At 39.6% G+C, this 19,751-nt stretch overlaps 1 protein-coding gene across 1 annotated transcript in view; it reads left to right on the plus strand.

Moving 5' to 3' along the window:
- Lamb4 (laminin subunit beta 4) overlaps positions 1–19,751 on the plus strand; it is a gene marked incomplete at its 5' end in the record, with an annotated part of 136,801 nt that overhangs the window by 103,045 nt on the left and 14,005 nt on the right. Inside the window, 9 exon segments of the mRNA XM_059279851.1 lie at positions 152–312; positions 4,928–5,040; positions 5,043–5,129; positions 6,121–6,193; positions 6,196–6,323; positions 10,460–10,514; positions 16,559–16,681; positions 16,684–16,764; positions 18,191–18,320. Coding sequence (XP_059135834.1) covers positions 152–312; positions 4,928–5,040; positions 5,043–5,129; positions 6,121–6,193; positions 6,196–6,323; positions 10,460–10,514; positions 16,559–16,681; positions 16,684–16,764; positions 18,191–18,320 — 951 coding nt within the window.

The raw sequence follows: 19,751 nt of genomic DNA on the forward strand, positions 1-19,751 counted from the left end.
GAGCCATTAACAGAATCATAAACACAAATGAAAAATTATGTGTCGAGGACCCCTTCTAATTGAAGACACCTAATAAGGAGGATCATTTTGTGGCATTTGTTTTCATTGATACATCAAACTAAATTACATTTATCCTTATTTTCTTCATTAGAAAATAAATCATGCTGCTAAGTGAGCAACTGAAAACAGTGTATGAATTTTAAGATCTGAAAGAAACCATGACAAGAATGAGGAATGAAACAGACTTCTTGCTTGAAAATCTTCAGGAGGAAATTGATGCACAATCCAACATCCTTAATACAAGCATCCTGGGTAAGAACAAAAACACGCTATGACTCTTTATTGGTCTACTGATGTCATCCCTGTTCAGCTCATCTTTTTTTTTTTTTTTTTTTTTTGTTTTTGTTTTTCGAGACAGGGTTTCTCTGTGTAGCTTTGCGCCTTTTCTGGAACTCACTTGGTAGACCAGGCTGGCCTCGAACTCACAGAGATCCGCCTGGCTCTGCCTCCCGAGTGCTGGGATTAAAGGCATGCACCACCACCACCCAGCTCAGCTCATCTTTAGGCAGTCATCTTAGTAAGACTTTATGGGTATAGCTTCTGACATTCCTAAGAGAAAATATCTTACAGTAACCTCCCTGCTCCTCTGGATCTTACAAAATTTCTGTCCCCTCTTCCACAATGATCCCTGAGTCTTAGGTACAGGAGTTTTGTTTAGATTATCAATTGAGAATGGGCTCCACAACTCTGCATTTTGATTGGTTGTGATTTTCTGTAATGGTCTCCATCTGTTGCAAAGAGAAGTTTCCTTAATGAGGGGTGAGAACTGCACTTGTAACTAAAGATTTGGAGCTAAGAGCCTCAGATGAAAGAAAACACATTGTCTTTCTGGGTCTGAGTTACCTCATTCAATACGATCTTTTCTAGTTCCATCTGTTCGTCCACATAGTTCATGATTTCATTTTTCCTTACAACTGACTAGTATTCCATAGTGTATATGAACTACATTTTCATTGTCCATTCATGAAGGGCAATTAAGTTGTTTCCATTTCCTAAGCTATCATGAATAGAGCAGCAATGAACATGGCTGAGCAAGAATCTGTGGAGTAGGATATTGAGTCCTTTGGGCAGATGCCAAGAAGTGGTATAGCTGGGTCATATGGGAGATTTATTTTTAGAATTTTGAGGATTCTCCACTCTGATTTTCAGAAAGGCTAGACTGGTTTGCAACCCCACCAACAGTGAATGAGACTTCCCTCCAGCATTTGATTTTGCTTATTTTGTTGATCTTTGCCATTCTGATTGGGGTAAAATAAAATCTTAAGTTGTTTTGATTTTCATTTCCCTAATTACTAGAGACAATGAATATTTTTTGAGCTGTTTCTTAGTTTCTTTTTCTTCTTTTGAGAACTCTCTGTTCAGGTCCTGGCCTCATTTTTTTTGAATGGGTCATTTGTGTTTTTGGCTATTTTTTGAGTTCTTTATATATCCCGGATATTAATTTTCTGTTTAGATATATAGCTGGCAGATTCTCTCACATTCTAGTGGATTTCTCTTCACTTGTTTCTTTAGCTGTGCAAAAGCTTTTTAGTTTTATGAACTCCTAGTTGCCAATTGTTGAATTTAGTTCTTCAAAAAGAGTCCTATTTTAAAAGTACTTTCCTATGCCCATGTTTTCTTCTGGCAGTTTTTATGTCTCAGGTTTCACATTTAGATCTGTGATCCACTTGGAGTAAGTTTCTGAACAAGGTAATACATACAAGTCTAGATATTGTGAAAATGACCGTTTTACCAAAGCTATTTAGAGATTCGATGCAATCCCAATCAAAGTCTCCATATCATTCTTCATAGAAATAGAAAAAAATTATCCTAAAATTCATATGGAACCACAAAAAAAAGATAAATTATAGAGGCATGGTATTAAAAACAACATGGTACTGGTATAAAAACATACATGTAGACCAATGAAACAAAATTGAAGATCCAAACATAAGTGCACATAATTTCAGACACTTAATATATTATATATAAATGATGCCAAAAACATAAGCTAGAGAAACAAAAGCGTCTTCAACAAATGGTACTGGGGAAACTGGATGTCCACACACAGAAGAAAGAAACTTTTTAATTTCTTAAACAATTCAGAGCTTAGATAACATTTGCCCCAAATAACAAATAAAAGTAACAATGTCTGATACTAAACAAATATAAACACCCAAAGTAATCTAATGCTAAATCCTAGAAAGAGTGATCAGTAACTTAAGAATTCTAGTTGGCAGGGAAGCCAGCTCTATTACAGAGAACTTGGCCAGTATATGCAAGGCCCTGGGTTCAATTCCCAGAACTGAAAAAAATAATTTAGGGAGATTCTAATGTGACTATAAGCAATGAAAAAGCTGCATTTATGTGTTTTTCTGGGTAGAAGCTGTCCTATTTCCAACAACCACTTCCAGAAACCACAAGTGCAAAGGAGTTCAAGACAAAAAGCAGCTAAATATGTTTCTCATAAGAACTTTGGTGCAACTGGAGTCACACAGCATTCTGGAAATCATTAATGCATATTGGATAGTTTTTAAAACTGAATGTGAGCCACACAAAAGCCAACGCTAACTTGGAGGAAAAAATGGAACTCTGGAGAAAATTTTGATTAGCTTATCTGCTTAAGGTGACCTCTGTTGCTACCAAGTGAGGCAGATGGAGTTTGTTTATGCATACCCTGTTCAGTTGAGTGCTAAAGGGAAGACAGACATGAACCCATGTGAACACATAACTTTTGGCTGCCCTACCTTGCTATACATTTCTCTTTCAAAGAGAAAAATAAAGTTTTAAATAGCAATCAAGAATGCCTTTTCCTTTAAAGGAATACCTAAACTAAGTAAAATAAATTATTTCTAAAACCTATTAACTATGATCAGTAAATAACAAACACAGCAAGGCATTTACTGATTCCTGATATGAAATACTATACCAATTGTAAGAATTCAAGATCCATCTGAGATGAAGCAAGCCAAGGTAACACTGCCTCACACTAGTCTTCTCCAATTTGGAGTCTATCAGCAGTTTCTACAATTTCTGAGATGCCTAATGCTGGGCAGTAGGAACTGAGTACTAAGAACAGTGACTTCCTGCCACTGGACAGAGCTGGTAGTTGGAACATCACACACAGTGTTAACTACTGATTTGGAAGCAGAGAAGCAAGACAAGCATTCTTTTGGCTCTGTTAGAAAAGAGTGCAGGGAAGGGGTAACAATGGAATATTTGTTTGTCTGTTTTCCTGATCAATGACAAACATGATATACTTTAAAAATGACAGTGTAAGAGCCAGAGGGCTTAAACATAAGACATGAGGTCTTACCTATGAATTATGGTTCCACATAGAGTAAAACTCAGCACCCTGGGGTTCTAGCTCCTAAGCCATGGAGTTATAGTTTAAAAGATTTTAGTGAATATGTGTTTTTATTTTAGATATGGAAAAAAAAAGTTGTAGCTAGAGTTTTCCTGCCTTACCCACAGTCAGGACAAATCTCTCTCACCCACCAGTCCCACAGCCGCTCAGACCCGACCAAGTAAACACAGAGACTTATATTGCTTACAAACTGTATGGCCGTGGCAGGCTTCTTGCTAACTGTTCTTACAGCTTAAATTAATCCATTTCTATAAATCTATACCTTGCCACGTGGCTCATGGTTTACCAGCATCTTCACATGCTGTTTGTCATCATGGCGGCTGGCAGTGTCTCTGACTCAGCCTTCCACTTCCCAGCTTTATTCTCCTCCTTGTCCTGCCTATACTTCCTCCTGCCTGACTACTGGCCAATCAGTGTTTTATTTACCAACCAATCAGAGCAACACATTTGCCATACAGAACATCCCACAGCAAAAAGTGCTTAATAACATAGGCTCTACCCAATAGATGATCCAGTCCCAAGCAGTCAACTCTAAATGCACACACACATACACACACACACACACACACACACACACACACACACACACACAAGTAATAGTGAATGAACTCAGCAAGTTGTAGTTATCCATTTACTAATAAAAACTAAAGAGTAAGGGGCCATAAAAAAGAACACAGGCTCTAGAGTTAGACTGCTAAATTCTGCCTTCAACTCTTAACTATCATTAAGATCACACTACCTCCCCAGAGCCTCAGCTTTATCTGTGAAGTGAGGGTGGCTGTGCTGATGTGTGTGTCACAGTGTTTACAAAGACTGAGTAAAACTATTGAGTCACAATACAGGCATATAGGAAACATTGCTGGCCTGAGATGCTGTTATCATCCTCAACATCAAGGTTCTACAAACTGCAGTCTGAAGACAATCTTGCTCACACACTATTTTTGCAAATAAAATGTCATTGCAATACAATCTTACCTATTTATGTCTTCACTCTAGAATGACAGAGTTGAATGGTTGTTACAGAAATGCTATGCCTGGCAAAGCCTAAATCATTAACTCTCTGTCCTTTACAAAATAATTTGTCAACTTCTATTCTATATAGTTTAGTGAACTAGCTGGATTATCACATTAAAGCTTATACAGTATTTATAATTGGTACATTACATTTGTGACATATTTTGTGCAGTATTTTATATTATCTCAATCCTCACAAACTATTATCACCAATTTATAGATTGAAAAACAAAAATCCAAGAGATTATCTGATCTACACAAACACATACTCTGCCTAGAGAATACATTCAGGGCAACCCTGTGGACTAGAATGTCCATTCTCTGAATCCATGATGCCCATACTTATTATACTGTCTCTAATCCTTCCCCATCGGATACAAACTCAAGGAAGTTGGTCTGAATTTTTTTTTCAATGTAAGTTGAGACCAAGACCAGGGCCACTTTGTGGAATGATATCCCCATAACGGACGTATTCATTTGTTTATCACAAAATTTCTGTTGCTGTAGATGCCTCAGAAAACATGAAGAAATACTATGGCATATTAACAGCTGCTAAGAGGACTAATGAGACAGGCTCCATCATAGACAACCCTGAAAACACCAGGATCAGCTTATATCTTACATCTTACAGACACTGACCCAAAAAGAAAACTTATGGAAAAAATTGAAGCAGAATAAGATCCCAGACATCCAAATATTGAATGATAAGGTAAATTTGTAATGATATAGTAAAAGTTTGTGGCTTTGCTGAGTTTACAGACCTTCTCACTTGCATGACCCTGTCATTTTTATTTTTTGAGTTTATATTTATAAGGATATATACATACATAAAGCACATAGGTAATAGTAAGTATATCCTCTGTTTCATAATATGGTTCTGCCTGGTCAGGACAAATCTCTCTCACCCACCAGTCCCGCAGCCACTTAGACCCAACTGAGTAAATACACAGAGACTTATATTGCTTACAAACTGTATGACTGCAGCAGGCTTCTTGTTATCTAGTTCTTATATCTTAAATTAACCCATATCTATTAGTCTATAAGTTGCCACGTGGCTCATGGCTTACTGGTACCTTACATCTCGCTTTTCAAGGCAGTGGCTGGCAGCGCCTCTCTAACTCAGCCTTCCTGTTCCCAGAATTCTCTTCACTGCTTGTCCCACCTATACTTCCTGTCTAGCTACTGGCTAATCAGTGTTTTATTTATTAACCAATCAGAGCAACACATTTAACATACAGAACATCCCACAGCAGTATGCAAATAATACAAATGTATTTATTTACATTTTATTTATTTGAGGATTCATGAAAGATTATTGCTGAATCTTATTATTTTATATTATTTACTGTTTCCAAAATATCCCAACAAATGGACATTTGCTCCTCTGGCCTCACTATAAGTAAAAGGTAGTATTTATTTTAAAAGAGCAGAAGTTGAATTAACAAGGAAAACCTAAAATTTGACTATTTTCTCAAAGAATATACAAATATAAAAATGATAGATTGATGCAGTGTTGATAATGTAGATATTTATTTGATTACCTAGGACATATTTAGTAGGCCTCTCTGTGTACTAAATGTGAGAAGCAACTGTAGGAACCTACACAGGAAAGGAATGCCTGGACTCAGAGAGCTGGGATGGCATTAGAATAAAACCATGCCAGCAAATTGAACATTGAAGTGAATCTCTTCTCCTGCAAGGTGTGTGGGCAACCAGGGAACTTTTCGTGTAGTTGTTTACCATACAAGGGTGCTCTCTGCACCAGCCCTGAGGGGATAGGCTGTGTGGTGGCCCCAGCTGTCAAGGTGTTCTGACTCTCCTAAGTACTGCCTTCCAGGAAGCCCAGGAAACAGAATCTGTGATTCAGAATTTGGACAGCCAGTCCAGAGGGTTGTAAAACCAGGTAAATACTGCCTAGTCTTGCTTGATATGCAAAGGTGTAACAGTAAAGAAGAAAATTGTTAGAAAACCTTTACATTTTATTTTTATTTTGTGTATATGAGTGTTTACTTGCATATTTATGTGTGTACCATGTGCGTGCATGGTACCTGCAGAGATCAGAAGACAGTGTCATGTCCCCTAGAATTGGACTAACAAAACAGTTATGAGCCGGGCGGTGGTGGCGCACGCCTTTAATCCCAGCACTCGGGAGGCAGAGCCAGGAGGTTCTCTGTGAGTTCGAGGCCAGCCTGGGCTACCAAGTGAGTTCCAGGAAAGGCACAAAGCTACATAGAGAAACCCTGTCTCGAAAAACCAAAAAAAAAAAAAAAAACAAAAAACAAAAAACAAAAAACAAAAAACCAATTATGAGCTGCTATGTGGGTGCTAGAAACATAACCTCTGTTTAAAAACAAACAGGTCATCTGCCAAAGCAGCAAGACTTCTGGAGCACAACCTCCAGACTCTGGAGTTGTGCTAAAACACCATTTAACTTGAAATTACAAGATGAAATGTGTCCTGCCAACTGAAAACTGTGCTACTCTGTAGTGGGTAGCCATTCCAGCTTTGACCTGGAAGTTCCAACCCCCATTGAGGCTTCAGTCAGGGTCACACCTACAAGGCAGGGCTGAGAGAGGACGCTGAAGACCCGAGATCCGGATGCAGGCTCTCTTGGTTCCTGGACCCTGGACGCTGGAGTTAGACCAAGCAGAGTTCTCCAGAGAACACCGCCGCCGCCGGACTGTGCCACACCTTTCCCAGACCTTGTTACCTATCCCTTCACTTGTAAGTTACCCTACTAAATAAATCTCCCTTTTAACTACGTGGAGTGGCCTTAATAATTTCACCAATACTACTCTGAAGATTAAAATACAGATATCAATGTGGATTTTAAAGTAGATGTGCATATTGGGCGGGTGCACAGGCATACACCTCTGATGAGAAAGAAAAAAGAACTCAGAATGCCATAGCTCACAGACTTGTGTAGACACGTTTTTGTTTGTAAGCGCACATGTCTCATAAAAATGTCAAGACATAGCATTTGAGAATTTGAAGATTATGCATACTCTCAAGGCAAAGAATAATTTTTGTGAATTCAAAGGTATATTTTGAATCCTACTAAACATACACATTTTAATGAAGAAATTAAAGAAAAATACTTCAGAGGAATATGCTCTTAGACTTTGTATTCCTTTCTGTGATGATAGATAGGATAATATATTGTTGTTTCTTTGTGTGTGTGTGTGCACTTGAGTGCACAGCACATGTGCATGCATGTGTGCATACATGTATTACATGTATATAGTTGTGTGTGGAGGCCAGAAGTCAATCTTGTTGCTATTCCTCAGGACAGTATGTAGCTCACTAAATAAGCTAGACTAGCTAGTCAGAGACCCCAAGGATCCTCCTGTCTCCACCTTCCCAGTGCATGCCAACACACCCAACTTTTCACTTGGGTTCTAGCATCAAACTCAAGTCATCATGCTTGTGTGGCAAGCACTTTTAGACTGAGCTAACTCCCCAGACTAATACAATTGTGTTGTTGGTGTTGGTGTTGGTGGTTGTGTGTGTGTGTGTGTGTGTGTGTGTGTGTGTGTGTGTGTGGTGTGTATGACTGTGTATACCTGCAGAGGCCAGAAAAAGGTACCAGATCCCTTAGATTGGAGTTATAGCAGTTGTGAGCTACCTGATTGGGGGTGCTGAGAAATGAACTTATGTCCTCTGGAGAGTAGCAAATGCTCTCTCCAGCTCCTCAACATGTTTTTAAAATATTTAAATATCTTATTGCTGAATCTGAAATAATTTGAAATTATTTAATGTACTTTTCTGGCTATGTCCACAAATAAACATTATTTTTAGTCACCTAACTTTCTATAAGGTTTTAAGGTCTCATCTTTTTATAGTGATGGGATCAAACTTAGGGCCTCACAGAAATCAGGCAAGTGCTATACTATTGGGCTACACCTCCAGCCCTGTAGGCTTTCAATATACACTACATATTTGGTTTTGAAAACACAATATGACATATTGTTTTTTCAACAATATGCTTAGAACCTTTGTTGAAAAATAAACAGATTTTAAGGGGTGAATATTCAGCATATGTTGCTGCTGTTTTTAAAAATCTCAAGCAAAAAAAAAAAATGAACAGTTGTTTAAAAGAAATTTTCAGGGAATAGAAGCCAACTCCCGAGCAAAAGGAAATGTATATATAAGAAAGAGATCTTTGTACCAAGAAAACAATAGAAAGTCAAGTTTGAAAATGGGCTAAGACCACAGCCAAGATACATACAGAGAGAAAGAGACAGAGACAGAGACAGAGAGACCCTATTTTCTAGTCCACTTACTCCTTACTCCAAATTCTGATGATCCAAGCTGTAAAATATCCCTATAATACTAAATGTTGAAGTTTTTTATTTAGAAGGTAACAGTTTTGTATTGCTACCCAGCTTGGCCCTCACATGTAATTTTTCAGTACTTTCAGAAATCCATGCTGAGCCCCTACTGTGTGCCAGACATAGATCTAGAGCTGGGTCCCTATTGTGTGTCAGATGTGGATCTAGTTGGGAATACAACAGCAATCCTAGAAGTGCAAAACTGCATCTTAGACTTCAGTGGTTAAGACTCCTCAATTACTTGATATAATTTTAAACATGATTTTCCTTCTCTTTCTTAAAAACAACAAACTTCTCACAAAATTGAAATGAGCCCTGATTGCTACTAGGTTCTTGCTAAGTAGATCATGGCGTTAAGCTATCAGTGTTAAAAGATGACCGCTGACGTATGCATTCATAGAATTTGGTTTAATCAGAACATATAAATAGGAAGCTGGAAAAGAATGAGAGTGAGATTTCCCTGTTGACAAAATGATGTGCTATTTTTTTTTCCTGACTAGAAGGCCAGCAAAGACTGTGAGGATTCTTAGGAATCAGATGTAGCAGAGGATGGAGTGCAGAAATGCTTGCAGAGTGAAGTCATTCAGTTTACGCCCTCCCCTCCCATTTCTCTCCCTCCCTCCCTCTCTCTCTCTTTCTGTTTCTTTCTCTGTGTCTCTGTCTCCCACACCCACCTCTCCATATATATATATGTGTCTGTATCTCTGAATATGGCATCTCCTACAGACCCTGAGGTTTCACCTGTATCACTTGGTGCATTCCTGGAGTGCATGTTTCTGGGATCTTCCTTTGACTGCTGTCTTATCTTAACTTCTTTAAAGAATTAGAGATTGAATCTTCAGAAAATTAAGATACACATTTTAATCATTTAAAGGCTTCTTTTTGTTGTTTCATCACTTGCTAATAACTACAACTTAAATTCTTTTCACAAAAGCTATGTAGTTCAAATTCAGCAGGTCACTTTTGTGGGGAAATAAAAGGTGATCTCTCCCTCATTCTGTTTGCTCCTAATTAGCCCTACTTCTGCCACAATTAATTTATTCAATAAGGCTCAACGTTACAATGTTGTCTTATGGCCTCTTGCCCCCACCACATCTAATTTGTTGGAACCTCAAGAGAAGAGCCCATGACCTTACCCAAGTCACACGATTAAGACTTTGCACTTGTAGTCACTAATGCATCAGTTGCACAACTCCTCCTCCAAGGAGGAGGTGTGGAGGTTCTCTCTGTGGCCTGCTCTCCAGCTCTAGCTCATTCATGAAAGGAGGAATATGTTCTTGTTAGCTTTCAAAGAAAGTGCGTTGTTTAATTTGAGGATGTTTAAAATAACTATTTAACCTATACAGAAGCTAGTTTCAACCTATTAAAAATGGCCACCACTGAAGGTAAGTAATGCTTAGTCATTAAGTCTATGTTTTAGATTTATATTAGGAAACCTCATGCATACTTTTAGTTCAATGTTGCTGTCAAATAATGATTTTGATCACTAACTATCTTTTTAAAGGTAAATTAGTGTTATTATGAAAACATGAAAATGAAAAATTAATAATCATCTCCTTTTAAAGAGTCCTTTCAAATGAATCTATGGATTGGTTATATAGGTTTGTATCTAGTTTTTAGTGAATATTTTTATTTGGCCAAGCCAAGCAAATAATTATCACTGAACTTCTTTAATTTCTGTGTATGTTCCTTCTTTTTTTTATTCCAGATCAGAAATATAAGTAAACTGGTGGGAGTCTCCAAAACCAATTCCTTACAGCTAAGTAAAAACTATGAAAAACCAAAGTGAATTGAGGAAGATCAAATGAATCTTTTCCCCCCATTTTTTATATTTATTGTCTCATACAATACATCCCAACCTCAGTTTCCCCTTCCTTCACTCCTTTCAGTCCCCACCACTCCTTACCTCCCTTCTTCTCTAGATCCACTCTTCTTCCATTTCTCTTCAGAAAGAGAGAGCCTTGCAGGGATATCAACTGAACATGGCATAACAAGTTACAATAAGACTAAGCTCAAACCCTCTTATCAAGGCTGGACAGAGCAACCTAGTAGGAGGGAAAAGGTTCCAAGAGCAGGCAAAAGTGTCAGAGACAAACACCACGCCCATTGCTAGGTGTCCCAAAAGAACACCCAGCTAACAACCATGTATGTAGAGGACCTAGCGCAGACCCATGCAGACTCCATGATTGTTACTTCAGTCTCTGTGAGCTCCTATGAACCCTGCTTAGTTGATTCAGTTGACTGTGTTCTCCTGGTGGCCTCAACTCTTCTGGCTCCTACAATCCTTCCTCTCTCCCTTCCTCCAGGTTCCCCAAGCTCCAAGGGGAGAGACCAAATGAGAGAAGCCTCTCTGATGACAATTGGGCTAAACACCCTTTAATCTGACAGCCAGTTAGCTTTTTTCTTTCTTTCTTTCTTTTTTCTTTTTTCTTTTTTGGTCTTTCAAGACAGGGTTTCTCTGTGTAGCCTTGGCTATGCTGGACCTCACTCTGTAGACCAAGCTGTCCTCAAACTCCTGCTTCTGCCTCCCAAGTGCTGCTGGGATTAACAGCATGCACCACTACCTCCCAGCAATTTTTTTGTCATTTTTTAAAAGACAAAATGTACTCAGATCAGTCATGGTGATGCACACCTTTAATCCCAATACTCAGGAGGCAGAGGCAGACAGATGTATGTGAGTTCAAGGCCAGCCTGGTCTAGATAACTAGAACCAGGCTAGCCAGGCTACAAAGTGATACCTTGTCTCAAAAAAAGAAAAAATAATTAGTACTCAAAATTCATAACCATTATAAATCATAATAATTAGAAATTATGCACCTAACTTAGAGAAAGAGTTAAACATTTAATCTTTAAAGTTTTTAAAGAGAAACTCAAAGTGTTTTCTGTATATTTAGCAGTAAATCCTAGAATTTAGTTAAATTTCAAAACAAGTGAACGTATTTAATGTTGTTTTAAAAAGAAGGAGGAGGAGGAGGAGGAGAAGAAGAAGAAGAAGTCTAGCATGTTAATGTCAAGATTTATTAATCTTCTTTAGTGACAGAAATGACTTAAGAGCAAAACTTGCCAGATTTTGGTTAATGTCAAATACTGTCATAAGATGGCATAAAAATTATTGTTTAAACAATTGATTATTAAGTATTTCAAGTTTCTGTTTGGCTTTCTGGTTGGCTGACTGGAAGAAAAATTTAGAATCAGGATTCCTTATACTGTGTTAGGGAGAGAATTGCTTTAAACCCCAGAGAACTATGAGTTAAAGGTAAACCATACATCAGCAATTCAGTCAGGGTCAGTACATCAGAAGATAGATAGACCTTGGACTTACTTTCACAGTCATTTCCACATTCAATACTTAGCACTCTGTGTGAATTCGTTGACAACTGAGGTATCCATTATACTCTGCAGTCACTTCAGTACCTGTGGAGCTTTTACGCTTGTAAGAGGCCCCAGTGCCCAAGTCTTTTCCTGTCTCCATGTTTCTACAGGTCATGTCAGCATCTTCTAGTTTAAGTTTTCACAATAAGAAGAAATCAGAGCCTGGGAGATGGCTCAACAGGTGAAAGTGCTGTGGCCCGAGCATGAAGGTCTGAGTTTGAATCCCCAGCACTCATGTAAAAAGCCAGGCACAGCATGAATACTAACAGCCCTCGCACTGGAATACAGAGAAAGGAAGAGTGCTGGGCCTCACTGATCATCCAGGCCAGCCGAATCAGTGACAGACCCTGCTTCCAAATGAAAGTGTGAGAGCAGCTGGGGAAGACACTCGCCGTTTGGCACTATCCTCTGGCCCCTTATGTATGCACAAGCATGCACTCACACACATGAGCACACAGAGAAGAGATCAGGCAGGAGTGACCTTTCACTAACAGCCAGTTAAAATGAGTGGCCTGGAATCAGTCTTCTGGACCCATTATTTGTTCAATGGCAAATTAACCAATGAACAGTCTGAAGGACTGAGGTTGGCCAAACACAGATCCCATCAATGTTTAGATTGAGAAGGACTTTAGTAATTCCTGTAGATGCAAGTCTATTCAAACACCAAAAAAAAATAACCAAAGTTGTCAAATCCATTGTATGAATGGTAGCATGTGGTCATGGAAGAGATACACAGTGTACTTCCCTTCTAATTCATCGGTTGTTAGGTATAGGTCCTTATTGTTCCTGAATAAAAAGTCCAATGGATTGATGCAGAAGAACTGAAAAAAAGTCTATGTACAGATTATTTTAATTTAAGGCACAGATAACAGTTATTAAAACTAGGCATAGAGGGAGAAAAAAAAAACTTTTTCATACAAGAAACTCTACTATGCTCAAAGTCCCAAGCCCCCTGGTATCCAGGCCTTGCAGTGCCCTTTCATGCCCAATGCCTCTCTTCTTTGCCTGGCTCTAATTGGCCTAAATAAAATGATCACTGGTTTGGCCATTACAATTTCTGCTTTGCTCTCTGAATCTTAAAAACAAGTTACAGGCTGGGTGGTGGTGGTGCACTCCTTTAACCCCAGCACTCAAGAAGCAGAGGCAGGTGGATCTCTGTGAGTTTGAGGCTAGCCTGGGCTAGAACTCACTACATAGTGAGTTCTAGGAAAGGCACAAAGCTACACAGAGAAACCCTGTCTCAAAAAACCACACACAAAAAAGGTTATATGTCACTTGTCCCTGAAAAGTTCTAGATACAAACATTTAAATCTATAATTTCATAATAAATGCAAAACATGTTTGATGAAAGAATCATCAACTAGGTTTGCTTTTTACTGGAATTTATATTAATTGGAAAAAGTTGCTATTTCTTTAAAGTACTGTCTAAAATGTAGTTTTAATTCATTCACAAAAATGTTATTGTTCATTTCAACAATATTAGAGAATAAAATATTATGTTTATATTAAGTAAAACAACTAAAGTAAAAATAATTGCATTAAGGATCTGCTATATATTCATATCACATCACTCAAATGCCAAAACCCTGAGCATGGGAGGGGTGGGGCTGAAGCAGGAGGACTGTGAGTTCAAAGCCAACCTCAGCAACATAGATTCCTGTTTCAAAACATAAAAATCAACTGAGTTGGGCATGGTGGTGTATGCCTTTAATCCTAACATTTGGGAGGCATAGTAGGTCCAGGCCAGCCAGAGCTACAAAGTAAAACCCTGTTTCGAAAAGAAAAGTAAAGAAAGGAAAAGAAAAGAAAAGAAGACAAAGAAGAAGAGAAAAGAAAAGAAAAGCAGCTGGGTGGTGGTGGTGTATGCCTTTAACCTTTAATACCAGCACTTGGGAGGCAGAGGCAGGCAGATTTCTAAGTTCCAGGCCAGACTGGTCTACAGAGTGAGTTCCAGGACAGCCAGGGCTACTCAGAGAAACCCTGTCTCGAAAAACCAAAGCAAAACAAAAAAGAAAAAAGAAAACCAAACAACAGCAAAAATAACAACAAACCAATGCCAAAACCCTTCTGAGGATCCCATTGTCTTCTGAGCAAAGTTTAAGTTCATTAGCTTCACATTTACAAATGTGTGTCCCCTGCTTTTCCAGGCCCATTTAAACACACTGCTCTCCTGGAAAAGATAGCTCTTCCCCTCTCTCTTCTGCCTCTCTCTCTCTCTGCCTCACTCTCTCTGCCTTTCTCTCTGTGTGTCTCTCTTTTTCTCTCTCTGTGCCTCTTTCTGTGCCTCTCTCTCTCTTCTTTTTCTCTCTCTGTCTCTCTCTCTCACTCTGTATGTGTGTGTATGACTCTTGATCTCTCTCTCTCTCTCTCTCTCTCTCTCTCTCTCTCTCTCTCTCTCTCTCTCTCATTTTGAAACAGCACTAGAAATTGAACCCTGGCCCTCACCCAAAACACTATACAAGCAATAAATTATTGAGCTATGTCCACAGCTCTCCTTTTTCATAGTTTAATTTCAAGACAATATCTGCCTAAGTTGCCAAGTTGGCCTTGAACTCACTTTAGCCCAGGTTAGCCTTGAACTTGTGATCCTCCTGCCTCAGCCCCCTGAATGCTATGTCCACTAGGCCCAGCCATGTAGTTTCTCAAACCATGAGCTGTGCCTTGTACAAGTCCTTTAGCTCAGAACACCTCTTTCCCTCTCCATGGATTTGACCTGCTATCTTCCAAGACTGAGTTCCTATGCCTGTTTCAAATCCTTCATGATGCATTTCTTCTTCCTCCAAACCCACAGAATTTGCCTTGCAATAGGATCAGAATTTCTTCTGTTCTGTGGTCAGGATTTACATACAATGACTTATATCTCCCAACTTGACCATAAACCACTGAAAATAAATACAGTGTCTGATGCATGTCTAAGTTTCCCTGTGTTCTAGCATTGTGTCCTGTGCATGGTAAGTGGTTAGTAAGGAAAGCAACAAATGAGACCACATTGTCACAGAACACCCTGATTGCCTGTCTTCCACTTTGGTTCTCAAATAGGGCCAGTTCGACTTTTTGGAAAAGCCAAGGAATACCTGGATTTGAAAGTGTCTTTATGTTATTCATAGTAGTCACATTGCTTTCTTAGAACAGGCCTTGGAGAGTAGCATTAGAAATTGTTACACAATTTAGTAGATGAACAAAGATGGTAAGCGTTTTTACAGTAGTATGTAGGATAATCTTTTTGTATACTGTGAAGATGTGTCTCTGCTAAGGCATCTTCTGACTGGTTTAATAAAGAGTTGAATGGCTAGTAGTTAGGCAAGAGAGGATAGGTAGGACTTCTGGGCAAAGATAGGAACTCTAGGAAAAAGAGAGGTGGGATTAGCCACACAGACACAAAGGAGATCAGACATACAGTGTTGTATGATATTTTGTTCTGACAAATAAAGCTTGCCTGGAGTTCAGAGGGCAGGGCTAGCCACTAGTTAACCATAGAGACCAGGCAGTGGTGGCACATACCTTTAATCCCAGCACTTGGGAAGAGGAAGCAGGAAGATCAGGAGTTCAAGGCCACTCTGGGCTACACAAAATTGAATCAGTCTAAAAGAGAAACAGAGCCAGGCAGTGGTGGTGCATGCTTTTAATCCCAGCACTAGGGAGGTGGAGACAGGATATCTGCCCCATTCAGTCTGAGGATTCCTAGAGAAAGGATCCCACCCCACTCCGCCGCCATTCAATCTGAGGATTCCTAGAAGTAAGAAGTCTGTCTAGTGGCTGGCTGCTCTGCTTCTCTGATGTTTCAGCTTTCACCTCTAATATCTGACCCTGGGTTTTTATTGTTAATTGCTTTAATACATTATGGAAAAGAAGTAAAAAGTCACATGGCAGAATGTAGATTAATATAAATGGGTTAATTTAAGTTATAAGAGCTAGTTGGAAACAAGCCTAAGCTAAGGCCAAGCTTTCATAATTAATATGAAGTCTCTGTGTTATTATTTGGGAGCTGGTAATACAAAGAAAATCCAACTATTATGGTGGTGGGGTCAAAATGGAGTTGTGTCAGCTTAAAATGCATGATTCTCCATCTCATTTGTTGTGTTTAGACTGAAATGGCAGACACCTAAACCCCTTAATTGGTTTTGAATATGCACTTCAATATTCCTCAGAGGAAATTTTGGAGGATATAGCTATGTTCCAAGTCTTTAGTTTTCCATGCTTCTAGTGGGCATTTGTTCAATAAGTATTCTGCACTACAAAACAGTACTTCTTTCTCACAGAGAGAAGGGGTGATTGAGAATGAAGAGGCCTCTAAAGGACATAGTCTTTCCTTCATTTTCTAGGGACACATTGTCAAATGCGGGTATATTTGACTTAAGGGTTATTGTGGTTATATGAACAGGGCACAGTGTTTGCTAAGGGAATATGATTGTCTAATTCCTACCTTCTTGTTTAGAGGAAAGCATGCCTGCAGAAGACATAAAAAGTGTAGCAAATTGTGTACTTGACATTCACTTTCCAATAACATGGCAAATTCTAACCCACAAGCTTGACAAAATACAGAAACTTCTACAACTCTGTGAGACAACAGTACAGATGAGGAGAGGCTCACCAAAGCAAAAGATGAAACCCAAAAGCTAATAGTGAAGGCAATGCAGCTGAGTAAGTTGCTGTATTAATACTCTTGCTCACACTTGCAGATCATCTTCTAAGAAGCCAACTGAAGAAGTGTTTGCTAGGCTGCTATAGCATGTAATCAAATTATCCTGCAGGAGCTTCATGTACAAATTGAAGGCTGAACTCTTTCTAAACAATGCTGGCAGCTGGGAGGCAGAGTGCAGTGATGCTTGCTCTCTATTTTCCTCGGACTCTCAATGTCTGTGGTGGTTTGAATGGGAATGGCCCTCATAGGCTCCTGTTTGAATGCTTGGTCTCAGTTGGTGGATCTGTGTGGGAAGGATTAGAAGATGGATCTACTTTGTTGAAGTAGATGTGGCCTTGCTGGAGGAGGTGTATCACAGGGGGTGGGCTTTGAGGTTTGAAAAACTCACACCAGGCCCAGTCTCTCCAGTCTGTCTCTCTCTCTCTCTCTCTCTCTCTCTCTCTCTCTCTCTCTCTCTCTCTCTCTCTCTCTCTCTCTCTCTCTCTCTCTCTCTCTCTCTCTCTCTCTCATTCTCTCTCTGCCTGCAGATCAGGATGTAAATCTCTCAGCTATTGCTCCAGTGCCATACTTTCTGCCTCCTGCTGTGATCATTGACTAACTCTCTAAAACTGTAAGCAAGCCCCCAATTAAATGCTTTCTTCTATAAATTCCCTTGGTCAAAGTGCCTCTTCACAGCAATAGAACAGTAACCAAAACAATGTCTTTCTAGTGTTTTGAAATCTCAGAATATCAATGTGTACCAAGAAATGTCAGGTACCTACTCATATGCCAATATTTTAACAGGTAGGTATGTTAGATTCTGCCTTGGCCCAAGCACTTCTAGTAATACTTTGCAAATGTCTGCTTCATGTTCCACTCACTTGGTATGGGCTGCTCTGGTTGTTTTGAGCCCCCAGATCTAAGTATCTGGTAAATATGCACTGAGGTGAGCTTGTTCTGAAAAAATGGTCTGTATCACTTGGAATGCTTGTGATTTTAACCTTTGACTAGGCCGCTGAGCTGCTGGAATGTCAGTGAGGATAAATAACCCTGAGCAAACAGTCAGAAACCCAGCCCTTTGGTCCTCCAGCTCTTGTTCCTCTCCTCTGTGAGGCCTCTCCACCCTCCCACCCCCACTCTACTATGACTTAGCGAAGGCTGCATGCCTTTGAAAAATCAGAATACAGGAATTGACTTTTATGTGCAAAGCAGTTGTATCTGGTGAAATCTATATGTCCTGGATATGTATGTGTGATGCTAATGGCATTTACATATAAATCCTGTTTCTCAAATAAAGACTTTAGCATTTTTGCTTTGCTTGAGAGGAATTTAAATTGACTATAAATAATTCAGTAAAGTTTTTGGTTGAGTCTCTGGAATTCTCAAGGTGAAGTAAATGAATAATGGCATAGTTATCTAATCTGATATGTTAATATCTTACTTTAGAAAAGAAACAGATGTTAAGACTTGAGGAAACACTGAACAGGTTACAACAAGCCCATATCACTCCAGGCCAGGCAAATTCAACTATCACACAGTTGGCTGCTGAGATAACAAACATAAAGAAGAATGCACTGCAGGAATTTTATCTTCTCCAAAACTACCCTGAAATAGATTTTAAGGTGGAAAACACAATTGTTTTTGCACATGATAATATCATTCTTGCCCCACCTGTCTGATGGAATTGTAATGAGGATACCTTGAGATTTTGGTGGGACTATGCACTTACTTAATGTTCTACATGACCTGGGACAGGGATGGGGAAAGCATGTAGCAGGTACTACCACCAACTTAGGAAACTAAGACTCAGAGAAATTATGTGATTGTCTCAGGTCACATGGCTACTTAATGGTAGATTTGTGGATAGCACTTCTCCATTCTGATGGAGAACAAACCTAAAAACTCACAAACTGCCAAGTGGTGGTGGCGGCGGCGGCGGCGGCGGCGGCGGCGGCGGCGCACGCCTTTAATCCCAGCACTCGGAGAGGCAGAGGCAGGCAAATCAATGTGAGTTCAAGGCCATCGAGGCTAGCCTGTCTCAAAAAACAAAATATAAACAAACAAACAACAACAACATAAACCAACTCACAAACCATAGAACTGAACGGATTCCTGGTTACAAGGTTGTTGCAGCTTATCTTGAGTAAAGCTGAATGACTGCCTCATAGTCAATAGAAGCAAGGCCTGTTTCAACCATGAGATGACACAGGAAGAGGATCCATGGTGTAATGGATCCTCCCCAGATCCATCTTCTGTCGTATGCCCTTCCTTACAGGGCTCAGAGTCACTGGATCCCCATGCTTCAGCTGTATTTCTCAGGCATCCTGAGAAGAAAAGCAGTAAGGAAGAGAGTAGCAGGCAGTGTACCATGAAGTGGTCATGGAGGAAGAGGCTTTAGAAGAGGGAGGCCCCAACTTTCTTTTTCCTGATACACACTCTAGAACAGAAGTTGGGAAAATGCAGCCAGCCAGGGCCATATTGTCTGTGGCTGCTTTGAACAGCAATGCCCCAGAGCCAGAGAGTAGCAACAGGAACTCTCTGGGACCACAAAGCACAAAACATTTACCACTTCTCTTTTTACAGAAACAGTGCTCAATCTCTTGCAGTAGAAGAACTTCCACTTATACCTAAGAGAATGGATTTCCATATCTCAGAAGATAGTAGACCAATACCTTAAAGAATGCTCCTCGTAGAAAGAAACTAAAAAAATGTTTCACATGTAAGAAGCTGAAGTTTCCTCAGAGGCCAGAACAACAGGCAAGCATGAATTCAGAGAGCCAAGCAAGCATGTACCTAACAAGGTTAGAAGGTGCCTGCCAAAAGCAGTCTCTCTCTTTCCCCCTGTCTTTCTTTAGCCAATAAACTTGCCTCTGGGTAGGGCAGTACTCAGTATCCTACATGAATTGCTATCCAAGCCGGCAGTGGTGGCGCTCACCTTTAATCTCAGCACTCTGGAGGCAGAAGTAGGCAAATCTCTGTGAATTCAAGGCCAGCCTGGTCTACAAAG

This window comes from Peromyscus eremicus, chromosome 14 (genome assembly GCF_949786415.1).
Source record: "Peromyscus eremicus chromosome 14, PerEre_H2_v1, whole genome shotgun sequence".
In the NCBI taxonomy this organism is placed as follows: domain Eukaryota; kingdom Metazoa; phylum Chordata; class Mammalia; order Rodentia; family Cricetidae; genus Peromyscus; species Peromyscus eremicus.